The sequence below is a fragment of the Perca flavescens genome, chromosome 17 (genome assembly GCF_004354835.1).
Source record: "Perca flavescens isolate YP-PL-M2 chromosome 17, PFLA_1.0, whole genome shotgun sequence".
Classification (NCBI taxonomy): Eukaryota; Metazoa; Chordata; class Actinopteri; order Perciformes; family Percidae; genus Perca; species Perca flavescens.
This window is the reverse complement of record NC_041347.1, coordinates 7875788-7900716: the sequence shown is the minus strand read 5'-3', so window position 1 is coordinate 7900716 and position 24929 is coordinate 7875788. Positions and strand designations below refer to the sequence as shown.

The following is a 24929-nucleotide window of genomic DNA, read 5'->3' as shown; positions in this document are numbered from 1 at the left end:
AGTGTTGTTAGTGTTAGAGGCAGACAGTCATTTTGATTTGGAGATAAACGACAGTCATGTTAATGGTTAGAGTAGATAAATGTAATGTTTCGCGGTATGTATTTACGTCAGTATCATGAATGTCTTTACTACTGTTGCCAGGCAGCCTGCTTTCCTTTACTTCCGCTCTCCTCTTCTTATCTACTACTTCTTGCTTATTCACAGATTATTTTCTTAGTACGCCTCCCGTTTCGGAGAATACTGCATTGACTCCCAGGTGAACAAACATCTGTCTTCTCCTTCACTGCTATTAAACAAGTCCTCCCAACTAACTACAACATTGTTTATCATTGTCTCCCATGATTGTTACAAAAATTATGTATCTGGATGTCTGACCTGACATCACTGTTATTAAGGTTTTGATCATTTCAGACAACTAAAACTACTTTTACGTTACGTTTAGGAAACAATTGTTGTCACGGTTAAGCGAAAACAATGTTGACTGTTGGGAGGACACTCCAGTGCCAAAGTCACATGCTTTGTTGACTCAACCACCTCGGTCGCCTCCTCAAGAGATTTGTTAACAACCTCCTCTTAGTATAATCCCGTCTATTGTACTGTCAAATCAACAGACCTCAACTCAGTCAACGCATCTTTGGGAACATGAACATCAAAAGAGACACTGTGATGTACTTTTGGAGCGCTAGAAAAAATGTAAATGTAAATTCTCAAATTGTGTCTGATCTTGAACGGTCAGTACCGTAGTTCTAGCGCTCAATGCACATTCATGGGTCAGTCTTAACACCTCAAGTGGACAATGAAAAACCTCTACCTCTAGTTTGAGATTCTAAATAAGAGACTTTCTCCTTCTTTAATAATTTGCTTCCTCAGGTTACCGCAACCACGATAAGAAGAAGAGCCACAAGTATGACTCCTCCAAGTCCCGGATGAGAAAGAAGGCCGGGGGAAGGGACAAGGAGGGGGGTGGTGGCCAGAGGCGAGGTGGCAGCCGGGCGGCCAGCCAGCGTCCGTCACGTTCCCACAGCGACGAGGAAGAGGACGAGGGTGTCCCGGCCAGCTACCACACGGTGTCATTACAGGTTAGTCAGGATGTAAGTACAACAGCACTCTCGACCATTCTAACTTCTGTTGATTTGAGCGCAGCAAGTCACACACCCCCTCTAGCTGTCTTTTCAGTGGCTGGGTAAACAGTGCTTTAGGACAAGGGGATTGTGGGAAACCATGGCTTTGGCTCCCACATGGACATTGAGAGCATTTGTAGCTTTATATTCTGACCAAAATGAAAATGTTGCATAGTGAAGCTTTCCCCACAGCAGTCATGTGGAAACAAAGACAGCGTTGTCAGGGGCGGTCAGATTGCTTGGCCCCCAGAAGCGCAGCTTGCAGCGTTTTTGAGAACTGCTCATTCGATCGACTTTGACACAGTACTCCCTTGGGTCCTCAGCAATACACCTAAGTGTGAAGTCGATTGGATGAACTTTTCTTGAGATATGTGAAGGACAGTCGTACATGCATACATACACAGATAGACAGAGCTACCTAGCTTATTAGTTAGTCAGATTTGGATACAATTCAAAATAGAGGGAAATCAATCTAGATGCAAATAGGTGTGGCTTACATGGATAGATGCGTCAGGACCCACAGAATCCAGGAAAACAAGTTTGTTCCTGAGACTTAAGGTTCCTAAGTTACAGGCCAAAACGAAAAGTTCATTGTCATAGCGCCACCATCTGGCTAAATTGATCCAAATTTAACACTGCCCACCCGATGAACGGTTCTTGAGATATTCAAATGACAGACACGCACACGCACACACACACACACACACACACACACACACACACACACACACACACACACACACACACACACACACACACACACACACACACACACACACACACACACAGATTCCTCTCTTTATAGTTATAGATTAGTTATAAATGTATTTTTATTCTGTTTCTGCTATTATCCAGAGTTTCCAACTGCTTAAAATAATAATCTTAAGTTATTAGTGACTCACCTGAAAGGCTGCATATTAATGAGCCTCAGTCTTTAATAGAAATTATAATGACAGTAAAGAGTGATCTGGAATTCTGCATCTTTTTAGAATTTGATCCATATAGTTTGCAAACTTCATTGATTGAGAGCTAATACCTTAAAGAAGTCAAAAGTTACAGCTCCATCATTTAATGTCCATCATCTACAGCATAATGCCTGTTACCTGATTGGATCTAATATGACTTCAGTAATTGTCTCCATCTTGACCCAGTATTCATTTAGCTTCACTTGACTGTGCCATCCTCCCACGCTTGGCATTTAGATTTCTACTCTAGATAGTAAAGCGTGTGTGTGTGTGTGTGTGTGTGTGTGTGTGCGTGTGCGTGTGCGTGTCCAGCTGTTAGACCTGATGCACACTCTGCACACGCGGGCTGCCAGCATCTACAGCTCCTGGGCAGAGGAGCAGCGCCACCGGGAGGCTGCAGGGAGGAAGATTGAGGCCGACTCCCAGACTCTGTGGACCAGCTGCTGGTGCCCACTGCTGCAAGGTAGGTCCAGATATCACAAGATAGACCAGCTCAGGCAGCCCACTACAAAGGTTCTTGGAAATAGTACCTTAATGAAGCTTTGTGTTGTCTTCCCAACGTCAATGAACTTGTTGTCCTCCCCGGTCAAAATCAACACTTTTTTGTTTTAGACGTTTTTTGTTGTTTTTTTTCAATGCTTTTGACACTTTTTAAAAACGTTTTTGTCACAACACTAACAACAACTTGTTACCATGAGTTTTACACCTTTTCTTGGAATGTATGGTCAACAAACCTCATTTATATGAAATTATACCTAATTTCTGAGTAAAAAAAAAAAAAAAAGCATAACTGATTTACTTTGACTAATAGTTAAGATCAGAGGTTGAGTGGATAATCACAGACTGGTATATGTCAAAGTTTAGTCAGCATATTGTTTTGAAACCATTAAAAACATTTTGAAATGAAAGAGATATTTTGTCATTTAAAAATAAACTCGTTAGTGCTCTCGCGTTGACAAGCTACGTAGTTTGTCTTTTAAAACGGTTTCTGCTTTATGATGACTCATGCACAAGAGCTTATGGAGAAACCTTTCACTGGAATTGCACCTCATACGATTTCATTTGACAAAATGAATTGATAATTAATTGATAGTTTCTTACATACATTAAAGCGCCCATATTATGCTCATTTTCAGGTTCACGTATTTTAAGGTTATACCAGAATAGGTTTACATGGTTTAATTTTCAAAAAACACCATATTTTTGTTGTACTGCACAGCTCTCTCTCACTGCTGCAGATCCTCTTTTCACCTGGTTTCTGTTTTAGCTACAGAGTGAGACCTCTTTTCATCTTCTTCTTCACTACTATCTTTGATTGCACTCGCACATGCCCAGTAGCTCAGATGTAGAGTGTTGTGTTATTGATGAATAACGAGCATGATTCGCTGTTCACTGTTATCTGGCCGTAACCGCTTTGAGTAACCACATTGAAGTGCCCTTCCGTCCCTAAAACATGTCCCCCCTACTACACCAATAGCCTTAAAGGTTCCTACCCATATAACATGCATTAATACCACATCTCCCCTTTCTAGAGAACAAAGGGTAGACTGCCTTTGTCTCGCCAGACCTCAGAGGATTATTCTGCCTCTGCCTTGAAAGGTCTGTCCCTGTCTGCATCTTTCAGGGTCAAACAGTGCAAATTATACACCAGGGTAATTTCTACAAAAATATTATGAACATCTGAATTACTCTGTAGTAGGTGTTCAAAACTGAACCTCATAAACAAGAACATAAGTTCAATTCAATTCCATTTTATTTATAGTATCAATTCATAACAAAAGTTATCTCGAGTAACTTTACAGATAGAGTAGGTCTAGACCACACTCTATAAATTCCAAAACCCCAACAATTACAGTAATTCCCTCAAGAGCAAGCATTTGCAGTGGCTATTGCGACAGTGGCAAGAAAAAACTCCCTTTTAGGAAGAAACCTCGGCAGACCCAGACTCTTGGTAGGCGGTGTCTGACGGGCCGGTTGGGGGCGTGATGAACAGTGGTGATAACAGTCACATTAGAAGTCACAGTGACTTCGAAGGTTATCGTGGAAGTTCATGTCATAGCAGGGCACATCGTGTCATACTGAGTAGTGCAATCTCCTATACCGGATCCTGACTATTCTGTGCATAGGAACATCACAGCAGGGCGTTGCGGGATGTAACGTGGCACTGCAGAGCGTGGGTGCGGCAGGTGCAGCAGGACGCAGCAGGATGCGGCCGGGAAATGCAGAGAATCGCAGAGCATAGCTCTGCGAAGTAGAAACATAAGGACTCCGGGGAGTAAACTCCCCAGAGCTAGGTTAGTAACAAGCATTTCGGGGACCGGATGCATACAAAAGTAACAAGTAGAGATGAGAGAGCAGCTCAGTGTGTCTTAGGGAGGAACAGCCTCCCCGGCAGTCTAGAATTGAATAGCATAACTTAAGAGAGGCAGGTTAAAGAGAGGTGCCTGGTCGGGCTAGAACTCTCCCCAACCGGATCGGGCTGTACTGGCCTGCCTCCCTCTACTCTCGCTAGATTATTAATTATACAGTATATAAAACTGATGACTACGAGGAGAAGCAGTGGGCCGGGTTAGGTGGACGCTTCAACTCCTCGTTCCCTAACTATAAGCTTTATCAAAGAGGAGGGTTTTCAGTTTACTCTTAAATGTGGTGACGGTGTCTGCTCCTCGAACCCAGACTGGGAGCTGGTTCCACAATACTGGAGCCTGATAGCTGAAGGCCCTGGCCCCCAGTCTACTTCCAGAGACTCTAGGAACCATAAGTAGCCCCGCATTCCGGGAGCGCAGTGCTCTAGTGGGACAATGAGGTACTATGAGCTCTTCTAAGTATGATGGTGCTTGACCATTTAGAGCTTTGTAAGTCAGGAGGAGGATTTTAAATTCGATCCTCGATTTCACTTGAAGCCAATGCAGAGAAGCTAATACAGGAGAAATATGATCTCTTCTCTTAGTTCTCGTCAGAACACGTGCTGCAGCATTCTGGATCAGTTGGAGAGTCTTAAGGGACTTATTTGGGCAACCTGATAATAAGGAATTGCAGTAATCTAGTCTAGAAGTAACGAATGCATGGACTAGTTTTTCAGCATCGTTTTGAGACAGGATATTCCTAATTTTGGCAATGTTACGAAGATGGAAAAAGGCTATTGTTGAGGTTTGTTTTAAGTGGGCGTTGAAGGATATATCCTGATCAAAAATAACTCCTAGATTTCTGACAGCAGTGCTGGAGGCCAGGGTAATACCATCCAGAGTAACTATATCTTTCGAAAACGAAGGTGCGTTGGTCCTATCACAATAACTTCAGTTTTGTCTGAGTTTAACATCAGGAAATTGTGGGTCATCCAGGATTTTATATCCTCAATACACGTTTGAAGTCTTGCTAACTGACCACTTTCATCTGGCTTAATTGACAGATATAATTGGGTATCGTCTGCGTAACAGTGATAGTTAATGGAGTGTTTCCTAATAATATTACCTAGAGGAAGCATACAGTGGGGGAAATAAGTATTTGACCCCTTGCTGATTTTGCAGGTTTGCCCACTTACAAAGAATGCAAAAATCTACAATTTTAATCATATGTACATTCTAACAGTGAAAGACAGAATCCCAAAGAAAATTCCAGAAAATCGCATCATATGAATTTATTAAAATTGATAACCATCTGATGAGGAAAAACAAGTATTTGACCCCCTGGACAAACAGCATGTTAATATTTTGTAGAAAAGCCATTATTGGCCAGCACAGATGTCAAACGGTTTTTACAGTTGGTGACAAGGTTTGTGCACATTTCGGCAGGGATGTTGGCCCACTCCTCCCTGCAGACAGCCTCCAAATCATTCAGGTTCCGAGGTTGTCGCCTGGCAACTCGAATTTTAAGCTCCATCCAAAGATCAACAATCTTGTCCCTGATGTCCGTAGAAAGCTCTTTGGTCTTGCCCATGGTGGTGATGTTGGATGCTGGTTGTTTGGGTGTTGACAGGTGTCTTTTATACAGGTAACGAGGTGAGGCAGGTGTATTTGATGTAGATAATTGGTTCGGATTGGGGCTGTGTCTTAAAGAAAGACTAACTGGCTTGTAGGAGCCAGAATACTTGCTGTTTGTCCAGGGGGTCAAATACTTGTTTTTCCTCATCAGATGGTTATCAATTTTAATAAATTCATATGATGTGATTTTCTGGAATTTTCTTTGGGATTCTGTCTTTCACTGTTAGAATGTACATATGATTAAAATTGTAGATTTTTGCATTCTTTGTAAGTGGGCAAACCTGCAAAATCAGCAAGGGGTCAAATACTTATTTCCCCCACTGTATATAAGGAAAATAGAATTGGTCCAAGCACTGAGCCTAGAGGAACGCCATGGCTAACTTTAGCGTGCTTGGAGGGTTTATCATTAACATTAACAAATTGGGATCGTTCAGAGAAATAGGACTTAAACCAGCTTAGTGCGATTCCTTTAATGCCAACTAAGTGTTCCAGTCTCTGTAACAGGATGGTATGGTTAATAGTGTCAAATGCAGCACTAAGATCTAGTAGAACAAGAATGGAGACAAATCCTTTGTCTGCAGCAGTTAGAAGGTCGTTAGTAATTTTCACCAGTGCCGTCTCCGTGCTGTGATTCTTTCTAAATCCTGATTGAAAATCATCAAATAAGCTGTTGCTATGTAGAAAATCACATAACTGATTAGCAACCACCTTCTCAAGGATCTTGGATAGAAAGGGAAGGTAAGATATAGGTCTATAGTTTGCTAAGACCTCAGGATCTAGGGTGGGTTTTTTCAGAAGAGGTTTTATCACAGCAATTTTAAATGACTGCGGTACATAACCTGTTAGCAAGGACATGTTGATCATATCTAGTAATGAAGTGTTTACCACGGTTAACGCTTCTTTGAGTAGCCTCGTTGGGATGGGGTCTAAGAGACAGGTAGACGGCTTAGCTGAGGATATCTTTAACATTAAGTGTTGAAGGTCTATAGGATAAAAACAGTCTAAGTATATGTCGGGACTCGTCGTTCTTTCTAGCGGTCCTGCATTTAAAGATGAACCGTTAGAAGTTGAGGGCAAAAGATGATGAATTTTATCTCTAATTGTTATAATTTTATCATTAAAGAAGCTCATGAAGTCATCCAGGGTACAAGCGGCCGAAATGGGTTTCCTCAGGAGGGTGGCTGGCGTCTCCCTTAGAGATAGGGTGAGAAGCTCAGTCATCCGTGAGGAGCTCGGAGTAGAGCCGCTGCTCCTTTGCGTCGAAAGGAGCCAGTTGAGGTGGTTCGGGCATCTGGTAAGGATGCCCCCTGGGCGCCTCCCTAGGGAGGTGTTCCAGGCACGTCCAGCTGGGAGGAGGCCTCGGGGAAGACCCAGGACTAGGTGGAGGGATTATATCTCCAACCTGGCCTGGGAACGCCAGGATCCCCAGTCGGAGCTGGTTAATGTTGCTCGGGAAAGGGAAGTTTGGGGTCCCCTGCTGGAGCTGCTCCCCCCGCGACCCGACACCGGATAAGCGGACGAAGATGGATGGATGGATGAAGTCATCACTACTCAGAGCTACAGGAAGAGATGGCTCAGTTGAGCTGTGACTATCTGTCAGCTTGGCTACAGTGCTGAAAAGAAACCTTGGGTTGTTCTTGTTTTCTTCTATCAATGATGAGTAATAGTCTGATCTGGCTTTTCTTAGGGCCTTCCTATAGGTTTTGAGACTTTCTTGCCATTCCAAACAGGATTCTTCCACTTTGGTGGAGCACCACTTACTTTCAAGGTTTCGTGAGATTTGTTTTAATTCGCGAGTTTGGGAGTTATACCAAGGAGCTATTTTCCTTTGCTTTATCGTCTTCTTTATGAGAGGAGCGACAGAATCTAAGGTCGTCCGTAGGCAAGTCGTAGCACCGTCTACAAATGTATCAATTTGAGAGGGACTGAGGTTAACATAGAGGTCCTCTGTTATGTTAAGGCACGACATAGACTGGAATGCTGTAGGAATACTTTCCTTAAATTTAGCTATAGCAGTCAACTCTTTTGTTTTGATTCATAGTTCACAGGTTGAGTCGTCCAGGTGGAACTATGGCTCTACCCGATCTAGTCCTGAGCGTGTGAGTTCCTGCAGGTGAACTTTCAGGTGTCACAGCAGGTGTCAAGGAGACCTGGCCAGGATTTGGCTCTGGCACTTGCGTTGGAGAACCTCTGTCACGTGTAGGTGTGTGTAAGGGTATCAGGTGATGGCGGTTGCGTCTCACCACACCCTGAGGTAGATCCACTAAGTAGGACCTTGGAGTTGAGTGTTTGAGGAGTTTTCTCGGCACGGTCAATCAGCTGGGAAAGTTAATTCCCCAACTGACGGATAAAGACAAACCACTCCGTGACCTCCTCTCTAAAAAGAACTGTTGGGTCTGGGATGTGGCTCAAGCAACAGCGTTCAACTCACTGAAGAGGGCCCTGTCTTCTCCCCCTGTCCTCGCTATGTATGACCCAAGCAGGGACACCAAGGTGTCAGCCGATGCATCGTCGTATGGGCTGGGCGGTGTTCTTCTCCAGGAGTGGGAGGGAGAATGGAAGCCCGTAGCCTATGCGTCACGGTCACTTACTCCAACTGAGCAGAGATATGCACAAGTGGGAAAGGAGGCCCTGGGCCTCACGTGGGCCTGTGAACGGTTCAGGGATTTCCTCATAGGGAAACAGTTTTGCCTGGAAACTGATCACAAACCTGTTCTCAGCCTACTTGGTGCCCAAGCACTGGATCTGCTGCCGCCGAGAATCCAGCGCTTCAGGATGAGGCTGATGCGTTACTCTTACTCCATGGTGCACGTGCCTGGAAAGTCACTTTGGACGGCAGACACGTTGTCACGCTCACCTGTGACATCGCACATGACTACAGAAGAACACGGCCTAATGGAAAGCACCAACATCTATATAGATTATGTCATGGAAAGTCTACCTGCAAGTCTCACTTACATTGATAATTTTAAGGAGCACCTAGAGGGTTGGCCATCACATGCGAAACAGGAACCTGTGCTAAAAAGCTACTGGCCAGAGCGAGCTACGCCTACAGTGAAAGACGGCCTACTGCTGAAAGATAAACGGCTTGTCATACCGGCTGCGATGCGGAACGACGTGCTAGCAAAACTGCATGAGGGACACCAGGGAGTGGAGAAGTGCAGAAGCCGTGCTCGTCAGTCTGTGTGGTGGCCTGGACTCAGTCAACAAGTGAATGAAATGGTGCTCAACTGCAGAGCATGCATTAAAGAGCGAAGAAATCACAGGAAGCCTCTCATGCCATCAGAATGCCCAGAAAGACCATGGCAAAAGGTGGGGGCAGACCTGTTTTTCCTGGAGAGCAAAACGTACCTGCTTGTAGTCGATTATTTCTCCAAGTACATCGAGATCGCACAGTTATCTCACACCAAGTCCACGGACGTTATTGTCCATCTCAAGTCGATTTTTGCCAGGCATGGGGTTCCTGAGACTTTAATGTCTGATAACGGGGCACAGTTTTCTGGACAAGCCTTTGCTTCTTTTGCAGCCTCGTATGGTTTCAGACATGTCACCAGCAGCCCGAGGTTTCCACAGAGTAATGGTGAAGCAGAGCGGGCCGTCCAGACTGTTAAAAACCTTCTGAAAAAGGCAGCTGACCCCTATCTGGCTTTACACTCCTACAGAGCCACACCCCTCCAGAGCGGATACAGCCCAGCTCAGCTTCTTATGGGGCGACGTCTTCGCACCACGGTGCCAATCCTTCCCTCTCAGCTGGACCCTGTGCTTCCTGACGGAAATGCTTTCGCTTCGGGTGACGGAGAGAAGAAGAGGTCCGATGCTGAAAACTACAACAGGCGTCATTGTGGCAAAGCTCTCAGTGCCCTGCCACCTGGAGAACGAGTAAGCTTTATGGCATATGGTTGTTGTATCACACCCAGACCACTGTAAAGTTTAGGGTAGCATGCCTTTATGGTCTCTATGTTGTCCACACGGATGAGTAAACCAAGGGCTACAATGGCTGGCTTCCCGAGCAAGGGTGTGCTCAGATTTTTGACCACATAGACTTTCTCCATAGTCTGCCTGGCTCCTCTCCTTAGCAGCAGTGTGCTGCCACGTCCAGTGGATTCCTTCCTGGACCATACAGAGGTTTCTCTGCTCTCTGAAGAACTGGCTGTTGTGTGTCTGAAAAAATGTCATTAAAATCAGTCTGTGAGATGACGGTGACATCTGCACCGGAGTCAAGTTTGAATGAGATAATGTTGTCCTTTATGTCTATCTCAACCATCCATGGATCATTATCAGAGGACACAGAACTGAGAAAGAAGCCTTCACTCCCTTCTTCCTTTTCGATACTGTGCACAACTTTACCTGCAAGGCACAGGCGCTGGTAGTGACCCATTTTCCCACAAGAACGACACTTAGCATTGTTAGCAGGACACTCCTGCTTGGGGTGATCAGTGCCTCCACATTTGTAGGACTGAGAGCGTTTTGGGGTTTTGCTCTGACCCGTTGTGTGGCATTGCTCCATAGCTTTTGGGTTTGAATTTAGCCTTTTCCTTGTGCGGTCTGCCTTTAAACACTCCGTCCACAGAGCTGGCATCCGTTTGCTTTACACCGCTGACTTCACTACTCAGTGTGTTTTGCTGCTTTTTGATCTCTTCCGATTGTCTTGCCATGTTAATGGCTTTCTCCAGGTCCAGGTCTTCTTCCATCTGCATACGTTCAGAGAGACGCGTATCAGTCAGCCCGACCACTATCCTGTCTCTAATTAGCTCATCATGCAGCGTCCCATAATTGCAGTGCTCTGCTAAGGCATACAGAGCAGTAACGAATGCATCTACGTTCTCATTTGCTTCTTGCTTGCGCATATTAAATCGTGCACGTTCATAAACAATGTTCTTCTTCACAACGAAGAATGATGTGTTTCAAGATGTGCTGTTCAAGCTCTTTCGAAAAAGCACAAAGAAACGGGCAACGTTGAGGATTGTAGACGCAGTGGTCAGCCAAGGAAACTTAGTGCAGCAGATGAAAAACACATCAAGCTTATTTCCCTTTGAAATGGGAAAATGTCCAGCAGTGCCATCAGGTCAGAACTGGCAGAAACCCCCATCTACTGTCTGGAGAAGTCTGGCCAGAAGTGGTCTTCATGGAAGAGTTGCAGCCAAAAAGCCATATCTCCGACATGGAAACAAGGCCAAGCGACTCAACTATACACGAAAACATAGGAACTGGGGAGTAGAAAAATGGCAGCAGGTGCTCTGGACTGATGAGTCAAAATTTTAAATATTTGGCTGTAGCAGAAGGCCGGTTGTTGGCCGAAGGGCTGGAGAGCGGTACAATAATGAGTGTCTGCAGGCAACAGTGGAGCATGGTGGAGGTTCCTTGCAAGTTTGGGGCTGCATTTCTACAAATGGAGTTGGAGATTTGGTCAGGATTAATGGTGTCCTCGATGCTAAAAAATACAGGCAGATACTTATCCATCATGCAATACCATCAGGGAGGTGTATGACTGGCCCCAAATTTATTCTGCAGCAGGACAACCCCAAACATACAGCCAAGGTCATTAAGAACTATCCTCAGCGTCAAGAAGAACAAGAAGTCCTGGAAGTGAGGGCATGGCCCCCATAGAGCACTGATTTCAGCATTATCCAGTCTGTCTGGGATCACATGAAGAGACCAAAGGATTTGAGGATGCCTACATCCACAGAAGATCTGTGGTTAGTTCTCCAAGATGTTTGGAACAACCTACAAGCCGAGTTCCTTCAAAAACTGTGTGCAAGTGTACCTAGAAGAATTGAAGGCAAAGGGTGGTCACACCAAATATTGATTTGATTTAGATTTCTCTTCTGTTCATTCACTGCATTTTGTTAATTGATGAAAATAAACTATTAACACTTCCATTTTTTAAAGCATTCTTAGTTTACAGCATTTTTTCATACCTGCCTAAAACTTTTGCACAGTACTGTACATTCATACATACATATACACAGACTGTCATCACTTCGCATGGACATACTCATGTTGCATGCATTAACTGCCACTAGCCAACAAAATTGCAGACTGCCCATTGTACAACACATAGTAGTCGTTATAATAGTGTACATAATATGTGCTGTAAGAGTAAGCAGCCTCATCAACATAATAGTCATGATAAAAAGCAAAAATTTAACTGTGTGTGTGTTTAAGATTAAAAAAAACAGCATTGTCAGGGCTTAGGCTCTGGCTGTCTTGCCATTCAGGGCTTTGGTGGACAGGGGGACAAAGAAGTTCTCAAAGTGGTTTTGAGGAGAACGAGAGAGATTGATAAAAGGTGTAAAATAACATGCTTATTTGGCAGGTTTTTTAGTTCATCCGGGTTGAATAAACAGGCTGTAGGTCAGTTTGAACTCCACTATGGCTCATGTGTGTTATATGGTTGCCCACCCCAGGCATTGCGTGGCTGTGCTGTGATGCCAGGCGACAGGTTCGTATGCAGGCCCTCACCTACCTCCAGAGGGCACTGCTGGTCCATGATCTGCAGACACTCGATGCAACTGAGTGGGAGTCCTGCTTCAATAAGGTAAGAAAGAAGCTACATGTCTGCACTGACTATCAAATCTTCTTATCTGATTAATATATTATACAGAGCTGACGTTGGATATTATAAACCAACTCATTTAGTCTTCTGCAGTCCCTTTCTTTGCACTGTTCATTTGCACTTCCTGAATGTGCGGGTGTGCGTGTGTGTGCGTGTGCGCGCAGGTGCTTTTCCCCCTGCTGACTAAGCTGCTTGACAACATCAGCCCAGCAGATGTGGGCGGTATGGAGGAGACCAGGATGAGAGCCTGCACACTCCTCTCAAAGGTTCAAAGCAACACACACTGCAGCACACCCTAACAACAAGCAGCACACCCTAACAACAAGCAGCGCATGGTTTCACATGAGCAGATGATTTGGATGTCTGTCACTAGCCATGTTTCCATCCACACGTTTTTATGCAAATTAAGTAATATTGAATGAAAAAGGCCTCATGGAAACAGTAAAATTCGGTTGAATATCGACACAGAGTTTATATTTTTGATCTCAACAGATTTTCTCTTAATCAGTAAACGGCTTATGTGATAAACGCTGATGGAAACGTTATTTGCCGAATAAATAATGAATTGCAATTATGTTTAAAATCATTTTATGGTTGCAACCAGCCATACAACAAAGAGGTTTTAGATCATTTCCGCCACGTATTCTGCTTTCTTTGTAGACATGGTGGGTGTCAACAAAGACAGATATAAGTTGACCAAAGAGGAGATGAGAGACTTTTTAAAATTAATTTACGAGCGAAATATAACGGCTATTTTACATAGCAAAAATTTAAAATAACAACAAAACAAAACTCCGCATCAAGGGCCTTTCAGACTGTAAGCCACAGCAGCACTGCTGCACTCTAAATCGAATGAACATTTACAATAGGCAGTTTGGCCAATAGCTTTTAACAATAATACAAATAATATTATTATGAATATGAATTATATACAGTATAATATAACTAATAGTCTAATAGTATACCAAGACATTTTTCAAGTCTGTCCTTGTATTGCAGTATGCCTCATTGAAACCTTACATCTTAGCAATAAAGGTGGAAAACCAAACTTTATGGTAGACAATTGGAACAATGACCAAAACGTTAACCCTGGACCCCAGAAAGGGTCCTTTGCTTTGCTGTGTTGTGTGATGTTGGGTATGTAGCTATTGGACCCCCAGCAAGACTAGGTGGAAACCTATTACATGTATTCTACAGGGATAGTAAGCGGTGGTGTCTAAATGCTGTTCATACAGCTCCCCTTCCGTACGATTGTTTCAGCCTCTTGTCCATTCTTTCCGCGAGCAAATCAAGAAAACACACTTATAATCTGTTCTTTGATCTGATTCTGATTAATGATCTTCTATATGAAATGCCAACCATTTTCATTTTCTATGGAGTTTCAATTCCCCTGATTTTTACATGAAGAAACATCAAGCCGGCTTTATTAGTGGTAGTGTTTTTACCACACCTGCTGTCATAAAGCTCTTTTCTTTACGGTGCTGTATTTCCCACTGTACATTACTGTGTAAGCGTTCAGGGGAGGTCATGTAGTCATGATGAATGTTTTTCTCAGACAGGAAATCATTCATTTACAATAAGAGAATAAGTTCCAGGTGTATCGTTGCATTTCAAGTGTTGCATACGGTAAATCAGCCTACTCTGGATTAGGGATGCACCGATCCGACTTTTTCATTCCCGATACCGATGCCAGGGCTTTGTGTATCTGTCGATACCCGATACCGATCCGATACCGTTGCTGAATTAATAATAAACTCTATACCTTCCACCTTATACCTTCCATCCACCATATGGAAGAGACTAAAGGCACCAGACCTTCCTAACTAAACATTACTTTCCTAACTAAGACAAAATAACATAGATGTAATGCATTGAATTCTTATTTATTTGTTATTTAAAAAACAACTGTGCATTCAAATCGAAAATATAATGTAATCAAACTTCTTAAAATAAATTTAAATAAATAATAATGGGCCACCTTTATATAGGTTTATAATGGCTTATTCTACTGTCAGGAGTACATAGAATATCTCAAAAACATGTTATGTCATGTTTACTAAAAGCTTTTATTACTAAAGGGTTTGGCTCCACGACGATTATACAATAACTTTATATGAAGAAGAATCCATCAAACAGTTACAGAAGCTAAACTATTTGTATTGTGCAAACTGCAAAGTAGTAAAATAAACTCAAATCGAATGAATACACATACAAACAGCATTAACATTGTTTCCCTTTCAAAACAAAATAGTTGTAAGCTAGTTGTATAACCACTACCTTGGCCACAGGTAAGTTAGGTTGTAGTGTGGTTGTAGTGGGCGAGTGAACGTAGCTCCGCTGTCAGCCTCCTTCGCTGTTTGAATAACGTCAGCATGTTGGAGGACGTATTTCAGCGAGGCGAGACATCTTAAATCCAGAGTTTTAATCATTGCTCTGAACCCGTCTTTATCAACGGTCTGTAGCGGGACCGGAGGTGGATTGCGTTCATAATGTTGCTCCGCTGCATGCTTGAAGTGACACGTCTTTAACGTTATCACAGTAACGTTAATACGGCCGAGTAACGTTAGAGCGACGGACAACAACAGCGGCTAAATTATGTCCGATTTGTTAGAAACAAAAGACTTCGGAACAACAGACGGCTCCTCTCTTGAGCACACGTTGTTCTGGTGTATCTCCGGTCTTTCTTCATCCTCTAGCTAACTTTCTTCTCGGTTCTTGAAAGTGCAGTAGCGACCGGAGCCTCTCCCAGCTTAACAGACTGTTATGCTACCTGGCTAGCTATGCTAGCAGCTGTAATTTTACCCAGCATGCCATTCGGCGGTGTAGCTACATTTGTAAATGTAAAATTATTAGTGTTAGAAACTGTTTAAGTCTCAAATTGTTATATGCTTTGGTGTTTTATCCTTTTAAAGAGAGTTAGTTGTGGGTTATTAATTGTTGTGTTATAAAGTTACTACCATGAGTGAGAAGGGTACGCAGTTAACAGGGGTCCCGGTGCTGCTGCTGAGTGAAAAATGAAAAAACTGGATCCACCGATCCAGCTGTTTTGTCAATATCGGGCCGATACTCGATCCAAAGATCGGATCGGTGCAGCCCTACTCTGGATGTCTGTGAGATAAACCAGTATCATTGTCACTGTAAAGCATTAAGAGATTGTTGTAGCAACCAACGTAATAATAACTTAGATCAATATAGCGCATTTATGAGCTTCCAAGGACTGTTTACACAGGTACAGGGGGACAAAAAGAAAATAGGCCGACACAATCACGGACTAAACCGGGCGCTAAATGGAAGGGGGGCGTAATTTCATATAGGGTACTGACTACAACCACATCGCCCATTGTAAAGTTATTTTACAATACCTGAGGGCCAATTCGGTGTCAGTTTGGAATCATTTACAATCTTTCTCTTTTAGTTGTTCTATGTTTAAATTCCTTCTTTCCTGTGATGGTCAGGATCAGCCATAACTACAGCAGATAACTTCTCAAATAACATTAAAAAACAATTAGGCCTATAGAAAGAAATCTCCTGCTACCTTTTACCTGGCTGGATACTCACTAACGCAGGCTTTTCTGGTGTTACACCAAAATCTGTGACTATAGCGCTGTCTACCTGCCATAAATCACTTTGTGAAAATCGGACCAGGCAAAGGCATTAATAAACTAGCGTTCTTTTCACTGTTAGTCTTGTTTGCTGTTACAGGTCATTTATGATCACCAGATGAAAAATGAAATGGTTTAATGAACATGTAAAAGCTCCTCATAATTGCTGGCAGCAGCTGTGGCTGATGTGTGATTGTTTCCACTGGTCCAGGTTTTCCTGCAGCACCTCTCTCCTCTGCTGTCCCTGCCAACCTTTGCTGCCCTTTGGCTCACCATTCTGGATTTCATGGACAAGTACATGCACGCAGGATCCAGTGACTTACTGGTGAGGATAGGGCTTATTCTAACATGCAGTATTGGGATGGAATTACAGCTAACCCATATATTAGACATGTATTAGATAACTATCTCATTGCCTAACACATTACAATATTGCACTATTATGCTACTTGCACACTGGTTACTTCATTCACTCATTTAATATTACACATATTTTATTGTGTTATATATACTATGTATGTAGGCTGTACATTTTATTCTACACTTGTATATACATGTACATTCTTTTCATTCTTCAAAGTATTTTTTTTCAGTAGGTGTTATTTGGATCTTTTGTTATCTTATTTTATGTCCGTAAGTTGCTGCTGTAACACAGTAATTTCCCAGTTTGGGATTAATAAAGTCTATCTATCTATTTATCTTTCTATCTAATGCAAAAATGTTGAGGGGTGTGCCAAAGTTGAGGATGTATAGAGTGTGCAGAGGACAGGTGTATAGTCCAGGATGTAGGATAGATTCAGGTATGGTGGAAATATGTGGAAAGTATATATAAATATTGCAGCAGCAGTTCATCGGAATACTTCCATGTTCCAGTGTTTTGTCTTTTGTGGACTGTTGATGTTAAACTCTTGGTATCAGCCTTACAAACTCATCATTAACTCATGATATAGTCTGTCATCAGTCTAGATACATTCTTCTTTAACTTCTGTGTTCATTTACACTGAAAGAGTGTTGGAAGTATAGAGAAACCCCTTTAAAACAATCCAGTAGCTGAAAGGGTTTTGGCAGCCTGTGAATTATTTATATATATCATTATATTATAATTACATATATTGGTTATATACATAAATACTGTATATATTACCTGCATTTGTTTGTGTAGTTGGAGGCAATCCCTGAGTCTCTGAAGAACATGCTGCTGGTGATGGACACAGCAGGGATCTTCCACAGCGCTGACTCCAGGACAGGATACTCGGACCTGTGGGAAATCACCTGGGAGCGAATCGTCTGCTTCCTGCCTCACCTGAGGGAGGAGCTCTTCAAACAGACTGTGATAGCAGGTACACAGCCGGGAGCTTTCAGCTGTCACACCTCTGTCAACGCTTTGATGTAATGCCTCGATGCTGATGTTTCTCCTGAATCACCTTCGCTTTTAGATCCAGTACCCAGTCCTGCAGCAGAACCCGTGCAACCGCCACCCTCAGCAGGCCAGCCTTCATCCCCTCAGGTGTCTCCACCACCTGTCCAGCCGCCCTCCCCAGTCCCAGCCCCCCCGGCAGAGACACAGACCCCCAGCAGGCCAGCATCCCCCCAGGAGCCCCAACCAGCCAGTGCCAACGGAAACACTGCAGGTTTGCTGCTACACACCCAGAGAAATGTTAATTACAGTTAGTCGAATTCATTACCTAACAAAGGGACAAACCAAAATACATTTACCACACCAAACTCCCTAAACTAAAGAAAAACAGGACAAAACATGGTTTAACAAAAATGGTGATTCACCCTACTGCCTGGTGCTATTTATATCAAGTTAGTTAACCCTCCTTAAAAAAACATACTCTCGACACCTTCGTGGCAAAAATGTCCACGCACACAAAAACTGCTATTAAATCATCATATATCAATATTTTTTGTCAGTTTTTTTTCATAAATCACTTAAACAACTTCTAACCTAATCAAAACCACCAAACATTCAATAATTTTCAGGATTTTAACCCTTTAAATGCCAGTTTATTTATTTGAAGTATTTCATTTTTTATTACAAAAAAACACAAAAAAATATTTTTTTCCCCATATAATGAATAATATGTAGATGGGGCTTTGGTGGTGATTAGAGGCTTGGATATGTCAAAGATAAGCAACAAAACTGATTTGATTGCATTAGTATTTTTTACATAGTGCCAGATACTCCCTTTGGACACCTTCGAGGCAAAAATGTACATGTCTAAAAAAACTGTTATTGAATCATCATATATCAATATTTTTTTCTGCTTTTCTTTCATAAATCACTTAAACAACTTCTAAATTGCTCAAAACTACCACATATTCAATAGGTTTTTAGGATTTTAACCCTTTAAATGCCAGTTTAATTCTTTAAAGCAATTATTTTTTATGAAAAACCCAACAGAACATTAATTATTTTCCATAAAATAAATTGTAGGGGAATGGGGCTTTGGTGGTGATTAGAGGCTTGGATATGTCAAAGATTATGAAACAAATTAATTTGATTGCATTAGTACTTTTTATGTAGTTCCAGATACTCCCTTTGGACACCTTCGAGGCAAAAATGTATATGTCCAAAAAACTGATACTAAATCATCATATATCAATATTTTTTTCTGCTTTTTTTTCATAAATCACTTAAACAACTTTTAAATTGCTCAAAACTACCAAACATGTAATAATTTTCTGGATTTTAACCCTTTAAATGCCATTTTTAAATCTTTGAAGTAACAATTATTTATGAAAAACCCAACAAAACATTAATTATTTTCCATAAAATAAATCATAGGGGAATGGGGCTTTGGTGGTGATTAGAGGCTTGGATATGTCAAAGATAAGCAACAAAACTGATTTGATTGCATTAGTATTTTTTATGTAGTTCCAGATACTCCCTTTGGACACCTTCGAGGCAAAAATGGCCCCATTGACTTCCATTATAACCACATGTTTTGATCTCACTGCCTTTACAGTATAAAACCATGCATTCTGTAATGTCAGCATTTCATTTTGAACAAAAGTGATCATATTTTACATGTTTACAGTATTTCACCAGATTCAACCATTTTGCCCTTGTAGGCCGATGCATGAAATCATTGTATTTTTGCCAGTTATATTATGGAGCTGTGTGTGTGTGTGTGTGTGTGTGTGTGTGTGTGTGTGTGTGTGTGTGTGTGTGTGTGTGTGTGTGTGTGTGTGTGTGTGTGTGTGTGTGTGTGTGAGAGTTTGTAAACAAGCACTGATCATGAAAAAGGGTGAAAAAAGCACATCTTTTGAAGGATGCATTTCATGTGTCTTTGAAGACGTGCTTGAATAAAAACATTGTCTCCTGCATGTGCTGTAAACTGGTGCTTATCATTTCAAATGGTTTGTGGGACATGGTGGCCCTGAAGACTGGTCTCCCACTATGGACATCCTACAGGCTCCGGGTGGATTCCCCTTTGGACCTTTTCACCACTAAAATTATCATTATTTGTTAACAGATTTACACAAACTCTCTCTCACAAACAGACACGCACGCACGCACGCACACACACACACACACACTTATACACACACACACACACACACACACACACACCCACCCACCCACACATACATATATACACACACACACACACACACACACACACACACACACACACAGCTCCATAATATAACTGGAAAAAATACAATGATTTCATGCATCGGCCTACAAGGGCAAAATGGTTGAATCTGGTGAAATACTGTTAAAATGTCAAATATGATCACTTTTGTTCAAAATGAAATGCTGACATTACAGAATGCATGGTTTTATACTGTAAAGGCAGTGAGATCAAAACATGTGGTTATAATGGAAGTCAATGGGGCCATTTTTGCCTCGAAGGTGTCCAAAGGGAGTATCTGGAACTACATAAAAAATACTAATGCAATCAAATCAGTTTTGTTGCTTATCTTTGACATATCCAAGCCTCTAATCACCACCAAAGCTTTTTTTTTTTATATATAAGTAGTGACATACTTCAAATACATAAACTGGCATTTAAAGGGTTAAAATCCTGAAAATGATTGAATGTTTGTTGGTTTTGATTAAATTAGAAGTTGTTTAAGTGATTTATGGAAAAAAACTGAAAAAAAATATTGATATATGATGATTTAATAACGAGTGTTATATATAATAAGGTGTCCAGAGGGTACAAAATGAATCATTTAAGTATAAAAGACATGTAAGAATTAAAAAACACTGGATTTAAAAAATTTGACTGAAAAGAAAGGTTCCTACAAACACAGCAAAAATGATCACAAAATGAAAAAAAAACTTGAGAAAACTTGACAAAAATGACCGAGAAAGGCATGAGGGTTAACAGCAGAGCTAAGTTAACAGCCAAAAGTGGTGACACACCAACCCGACCACCCAAAGACTACAGCCAACGGCCACCTAGCAGGTACGTTCTGCGCCTGCATGAGAGGAAATAACTCCAAACCAGCACGCTGCGGATATATGAAGCGTTGCTATGATACATGCAGAGATGAATCTGTAAACCAGTGGAGAGTTTAAATGGGTGGTTTAAATTTCATTTTCCTACGTCCATGCAACGCCTCTAATTAGAGATGTTCCAATACCGGTATCGGTATCGGCTCCGATACTGCCTAAAACGCTGGTATCGGGAAGTATTGGAGTTTATGCACCGATCAGATAACATAAATAAACTACTTTAATGTAGATTTTCTTTAAGGCTAGCCTTAAAGAAAATCTACATTAAAGTAGTTTATTTATGTTCTTTTTCCGTTATAACTGGCTGTCAAACTGGAGAATAAAAGAAAGTTCTGGGCCATTCATTGTTTGTGTTTGTTCATGTTTCACAAAGAGTTTAACCTGAGCCAGACAGACAACAAAGATAGAAATCATATCACATCCATACAGAGATGGTAGTATACAGCTGTTAAAACATAATGAAATATATGACACTCTGGTATCGGATCGGTACTTGGTATCGGCCGATACGCAAGTTCAGTTATCGGAATCTGTATCGGGAAGCAAAAAAGTGGTATCGGGCCATCTCTACCTCTAATGCTGTTTTTTTTTTCTTTTATCCTGTGGCGTTGTTGTTCTTTCTCTCGCTAGTCCAAATATAATTTCGCTGTAGTACAACTACAAATGAGACCAACATACAACTTATTTCGTGTTATTGGCGTGAGTCTCGTTCAGATTGTACCGCAGACATAAAACAGATTTTATTCTTCAGCTATGGGGAATGCAAGTTTAGAGATACTTGGCTTGAAAAAACACAATTTAGGGCTCAGTTGATGTTGTGATTCATAATGGTCTTAAAAAGGTCTGAATAAGTCTTTGATTTGACTTGGTGAATCCTGCAGAAACTCAGATCGTATCGTTAATCACGACGAGTTGTATGGAGACATGGCTCCAACTGTGGAATACCTGACTGGATTAAAACCTCTTCTCTGTCTTGTAGGATCAGACCGCTCGTCTCCAGTCCCCCCTCCATCCCCCCCCTGCCCGTGCCACTAACGACGTCCCCCGCCCAGGCTCCCTCCCCGCTCATCCTGCAGCCCCTGGCCTCCCCCCTGCAGGTGGGGGTCCCGCCCATGTCCCTGCCGATCATCCTGAACCCCGCCCTGATCGAGGCCACGTCCCCGGTGCCGCTACTGCCCAGTCCCAGAGCTACGAACCCTTCTGACCAGGTCAAGTAAGGGAACTGGAGGCCCCCGTCATCCTTCAGACCACCGTAACAACTGGATCCAACAGACTTCTACTACAACTCCAACAGCGCATCACCAGGTTTTTAAATGATGTCACATTGTATGTAGAAGAAGACAAAATAGATGGGACACCATAATTATACCACAATATTGCCCCCCCAAACATCTGACCTTGTTGAAAAAAATTAATAATTACTGGTGCACATTGCATTCTTTGTGCTATTTTTGTGTTTGGTATATTCTTCTTCCTGTGGATGGACGACTAAATGGGGACAATAGGACATCATGTCCAGATTGTTGGGAACAGAAAATGCAGGATAAAAGTCATAAAAGGAAAAATCTGATTTATTCTTTTAATATTTAAGCCCTTGTTGTAATTGACATTTTTAGCGTAACCCACTCAAACTGTAGATTTCAACAAGGGCTGGATCTGCCAGAGAAGGCAGGGAGGAAGGGGGGAGATGTTATACTACACATGGTGAGCGTTTTATTGGCTGATCCCAGAATTTTTAAATTCAGTGTGTTTTAGACCAATAAAATAAAATACAAACTCTGATTCCATATTTCCCCACCACAGTTTTATTCCTGGGAGTGTTAGACAGGCGCTAATTGTCTTAAAATCTCCTAAAAGACCCAAAGCTAACAATGTGTTCCTTCCATCTGTCAATACTACCCCATCTGTGGCTCTCAGCTCCAAGCCCATTGGTTCCTACTGAAGATGTAAAACTTTAAAAACACCTCACAAAAATATAGTTTCATTTTTATTTGAAATGGCTCCGTTGTTTCCTACAACACTGGTCACTGTTGTTTTTAACCAACGTTACTCAAACAGGAAATAGAGCATTTGTGGGGACTATTTTCAGCAGCGGATTCAACCACAATTTGGTGCTCTAGTATTTGTGGGGTTGAGTCAAAATAAAATCCAATATGTGTGTGTGTTTGTGTGTGTGTGTGTGTGTGTGTGTGTGTGTGTGTGTGTGTGTGTGTGTGTTCGTGTGTGTTCGTCCATGGTGATGAAGGCAGAGTCAGTGTGTTTTTAATAGTTTTGGCCAACAATGGATCTCTGTGGCACAAAGGAAGAAGATATACCACCAGTTTTGGGTAACATGGTCTTCAGAGTATTTCTGTTTTGGCAACCCCCCCATCCCCCCTCCCATAGATTTGAACTTGATACGACCAGGCTGACCTCATGGCTTCGCTCACACACCTGTGCTTTATGCTAATCTAAAGATGATTTACAGTAAAGATCCACACAAGAAAGTTATTTCTTTTCAATTCTGCATGAGCTCTTTGCCCCCCGACAACAACAAGCTTTGATTTTGGGCGCCTTATGAATTCCTCTTCCACTGAATCCAGAGGCACCGTGTGCACATGAAGCCTTCTGAGATGACATTCCAACATGTAGATACCGGAGTGTGCAGTGAGCTTGGCCCACTGTACGGAGGACAGTTAGAGATCCAAATAGTGACTTTTATGGTTTATGATAAGTCTAACGAATCAGAGTTGAGTATTGATGTCATGTTATCATGTTTGTGTAGCTTGCTGCAACAGTCCACACATGATTAATCCCCAGGGCCAGAGCAGCTGGCTAACTCCTCATATCACACACACATCTGTTAAATGAGATCATTACTGAATACCTACCGCTGAATTTGTAGCATTGGAATACTTTGAAAAACATCCATCTTTTTTTTTTCTGCAGGTTATTTCAAGTTGTATAATAAAAATAAACGTATTTATTATTACTTAAAAATAACTTTATTCATCCCCAGTGGAGCCATTAGAAAGCATCCATAGAAGAGCAGCCCAGAGGGCTACATCTCGGTTTCCGGCTGATGTTTGCTCTGGTGCGTTTGGCGTGTAGTTCAGTGCGTCTGTGCTGGCCTGGATGGATCTCGCTCCACTTCCTGTTTGTCTGTGGCGTTAATGCGAAACGGACCACAGGGCTGTGTGATCGTATATCATGTGATTTTAATTTGAATTAAAAATGTATACTCTTCAGTCCATCTGCTGAGATCTGTGTTGTATGCAATATCATTTGGTAACTGTGGTAACATATATGTGCACCAGCATGTGGGATTTTCCCAGATTCATGATGAAGTGAAAATAAGTTAAAGCAGATGTTTGAGCAGTTATTTAAAAACTAAAACGACTGAAACGTAGTGTGCACACAGTAACTCTCCCGTTGGCATCTGCTCGTCACTACTTCGGACTTGTGACATCCATTAGATTCCGATTTCTTTTGACGTCACTTGATCCCTTACATCAGATCATTTGACTAACTACATTTTAACAACATGAATAGAACACATAAAACCTACAATCTAATTTCTGATGTGGCACCACAGCCATCATGGAGCTTGTCAGCCTGTTAGTATGGGTGTGGCTTCCATTTATGATCTACTTAACAGAGTGGGATTTAGACCACATACATTTAGATCAATAGTTTTCAAAGTACAGTATTGTTGTGCTATAAATTCTGCGGTATTAAACGTTTCTAAAGTATGTATTCAGTTGCGGTTACATTTCACAATGAGGGGTTGAGCTGCTCCAGTTTGCTTCCATAGAATGTGTTGATGTTCTTGCATGCTGATTGTGCCTTGTGTACAACAACACGGACCCTGACAAACTGATGGAGACTAATTCATCATGTTAATGCCAAATATGTGACGTGGACAGCTTGACATCCACTCAGTGTGGCCCTGGGATTCTCTCAGTGATGTTAAATGTTATTTATTGAGTTGGGAAAGAAGAGATGAACTTTTCCATTGCAGTACAGTTGGCAGTCAGGTAACACTGCAGCCTTATAGAGCCACCAACATGAGACATTTTGTAAGCTGTTAATTTGTTGTAGGGGACTCTTATCAGCAGCCGAGTCTTGCTTGAAAAGGAAATTACATGAATATGTGTATATATAAATAAAAGGTAATGTACTTTTTACTATGTAATAAATATAATGTAAAGAAAGTGCTCATTCTGGTGTTGGTGTTGTTTTTTACACTGTG

At 41.9% G+C, this 24929-nt stretch overlaps 1 protein-coding gene across 1 annotated transcript in view; it reads left to right on the top strand.

Annotated features, from left to right (window-relative positions):
• The window catches only part of gbf1 (golgi brefeldin A resistant guanine nucleotide exchange factor 1), a 144273-nt gene extending 119379 nt beyond the window's left edge, over positions 1–24894 (top strand). Inside the window, exons 33-41 of the mRNA XM_028604177.1 lie at positions 871–1079; positions 2399–2549; positions 12474–12604; positions 12787–12888; positions 16436–16549; positions 17387–17564; positions 17661–17881; positions 21580–21590; positions 21678–24894. Of these exons, the coding sequence (XP_028459978.1) occupies positions 871–1079; positions 2399–2549; positions 12474–12604; positions 12787–12888; positions 16436–16549; positions 17387–17564; positions 17661–17881; positions 21580–21590; positions 21678–21915 (1355 nt within the window). The 3' untranslated portion in view covers positions 21916–24894. The remainder of the gene's footprint in view (positions 1–870; positions 1080–2398; positions 2550–12473; positions 12605–12786; positions 12889–16435; positions 16550–17386; positions 17565–17660; positions 17882–21579; positions 21591–21677) is intronic.
• The last annotated feature ends 35 nt before the right edge of the window (positions 24895–24929 follow it).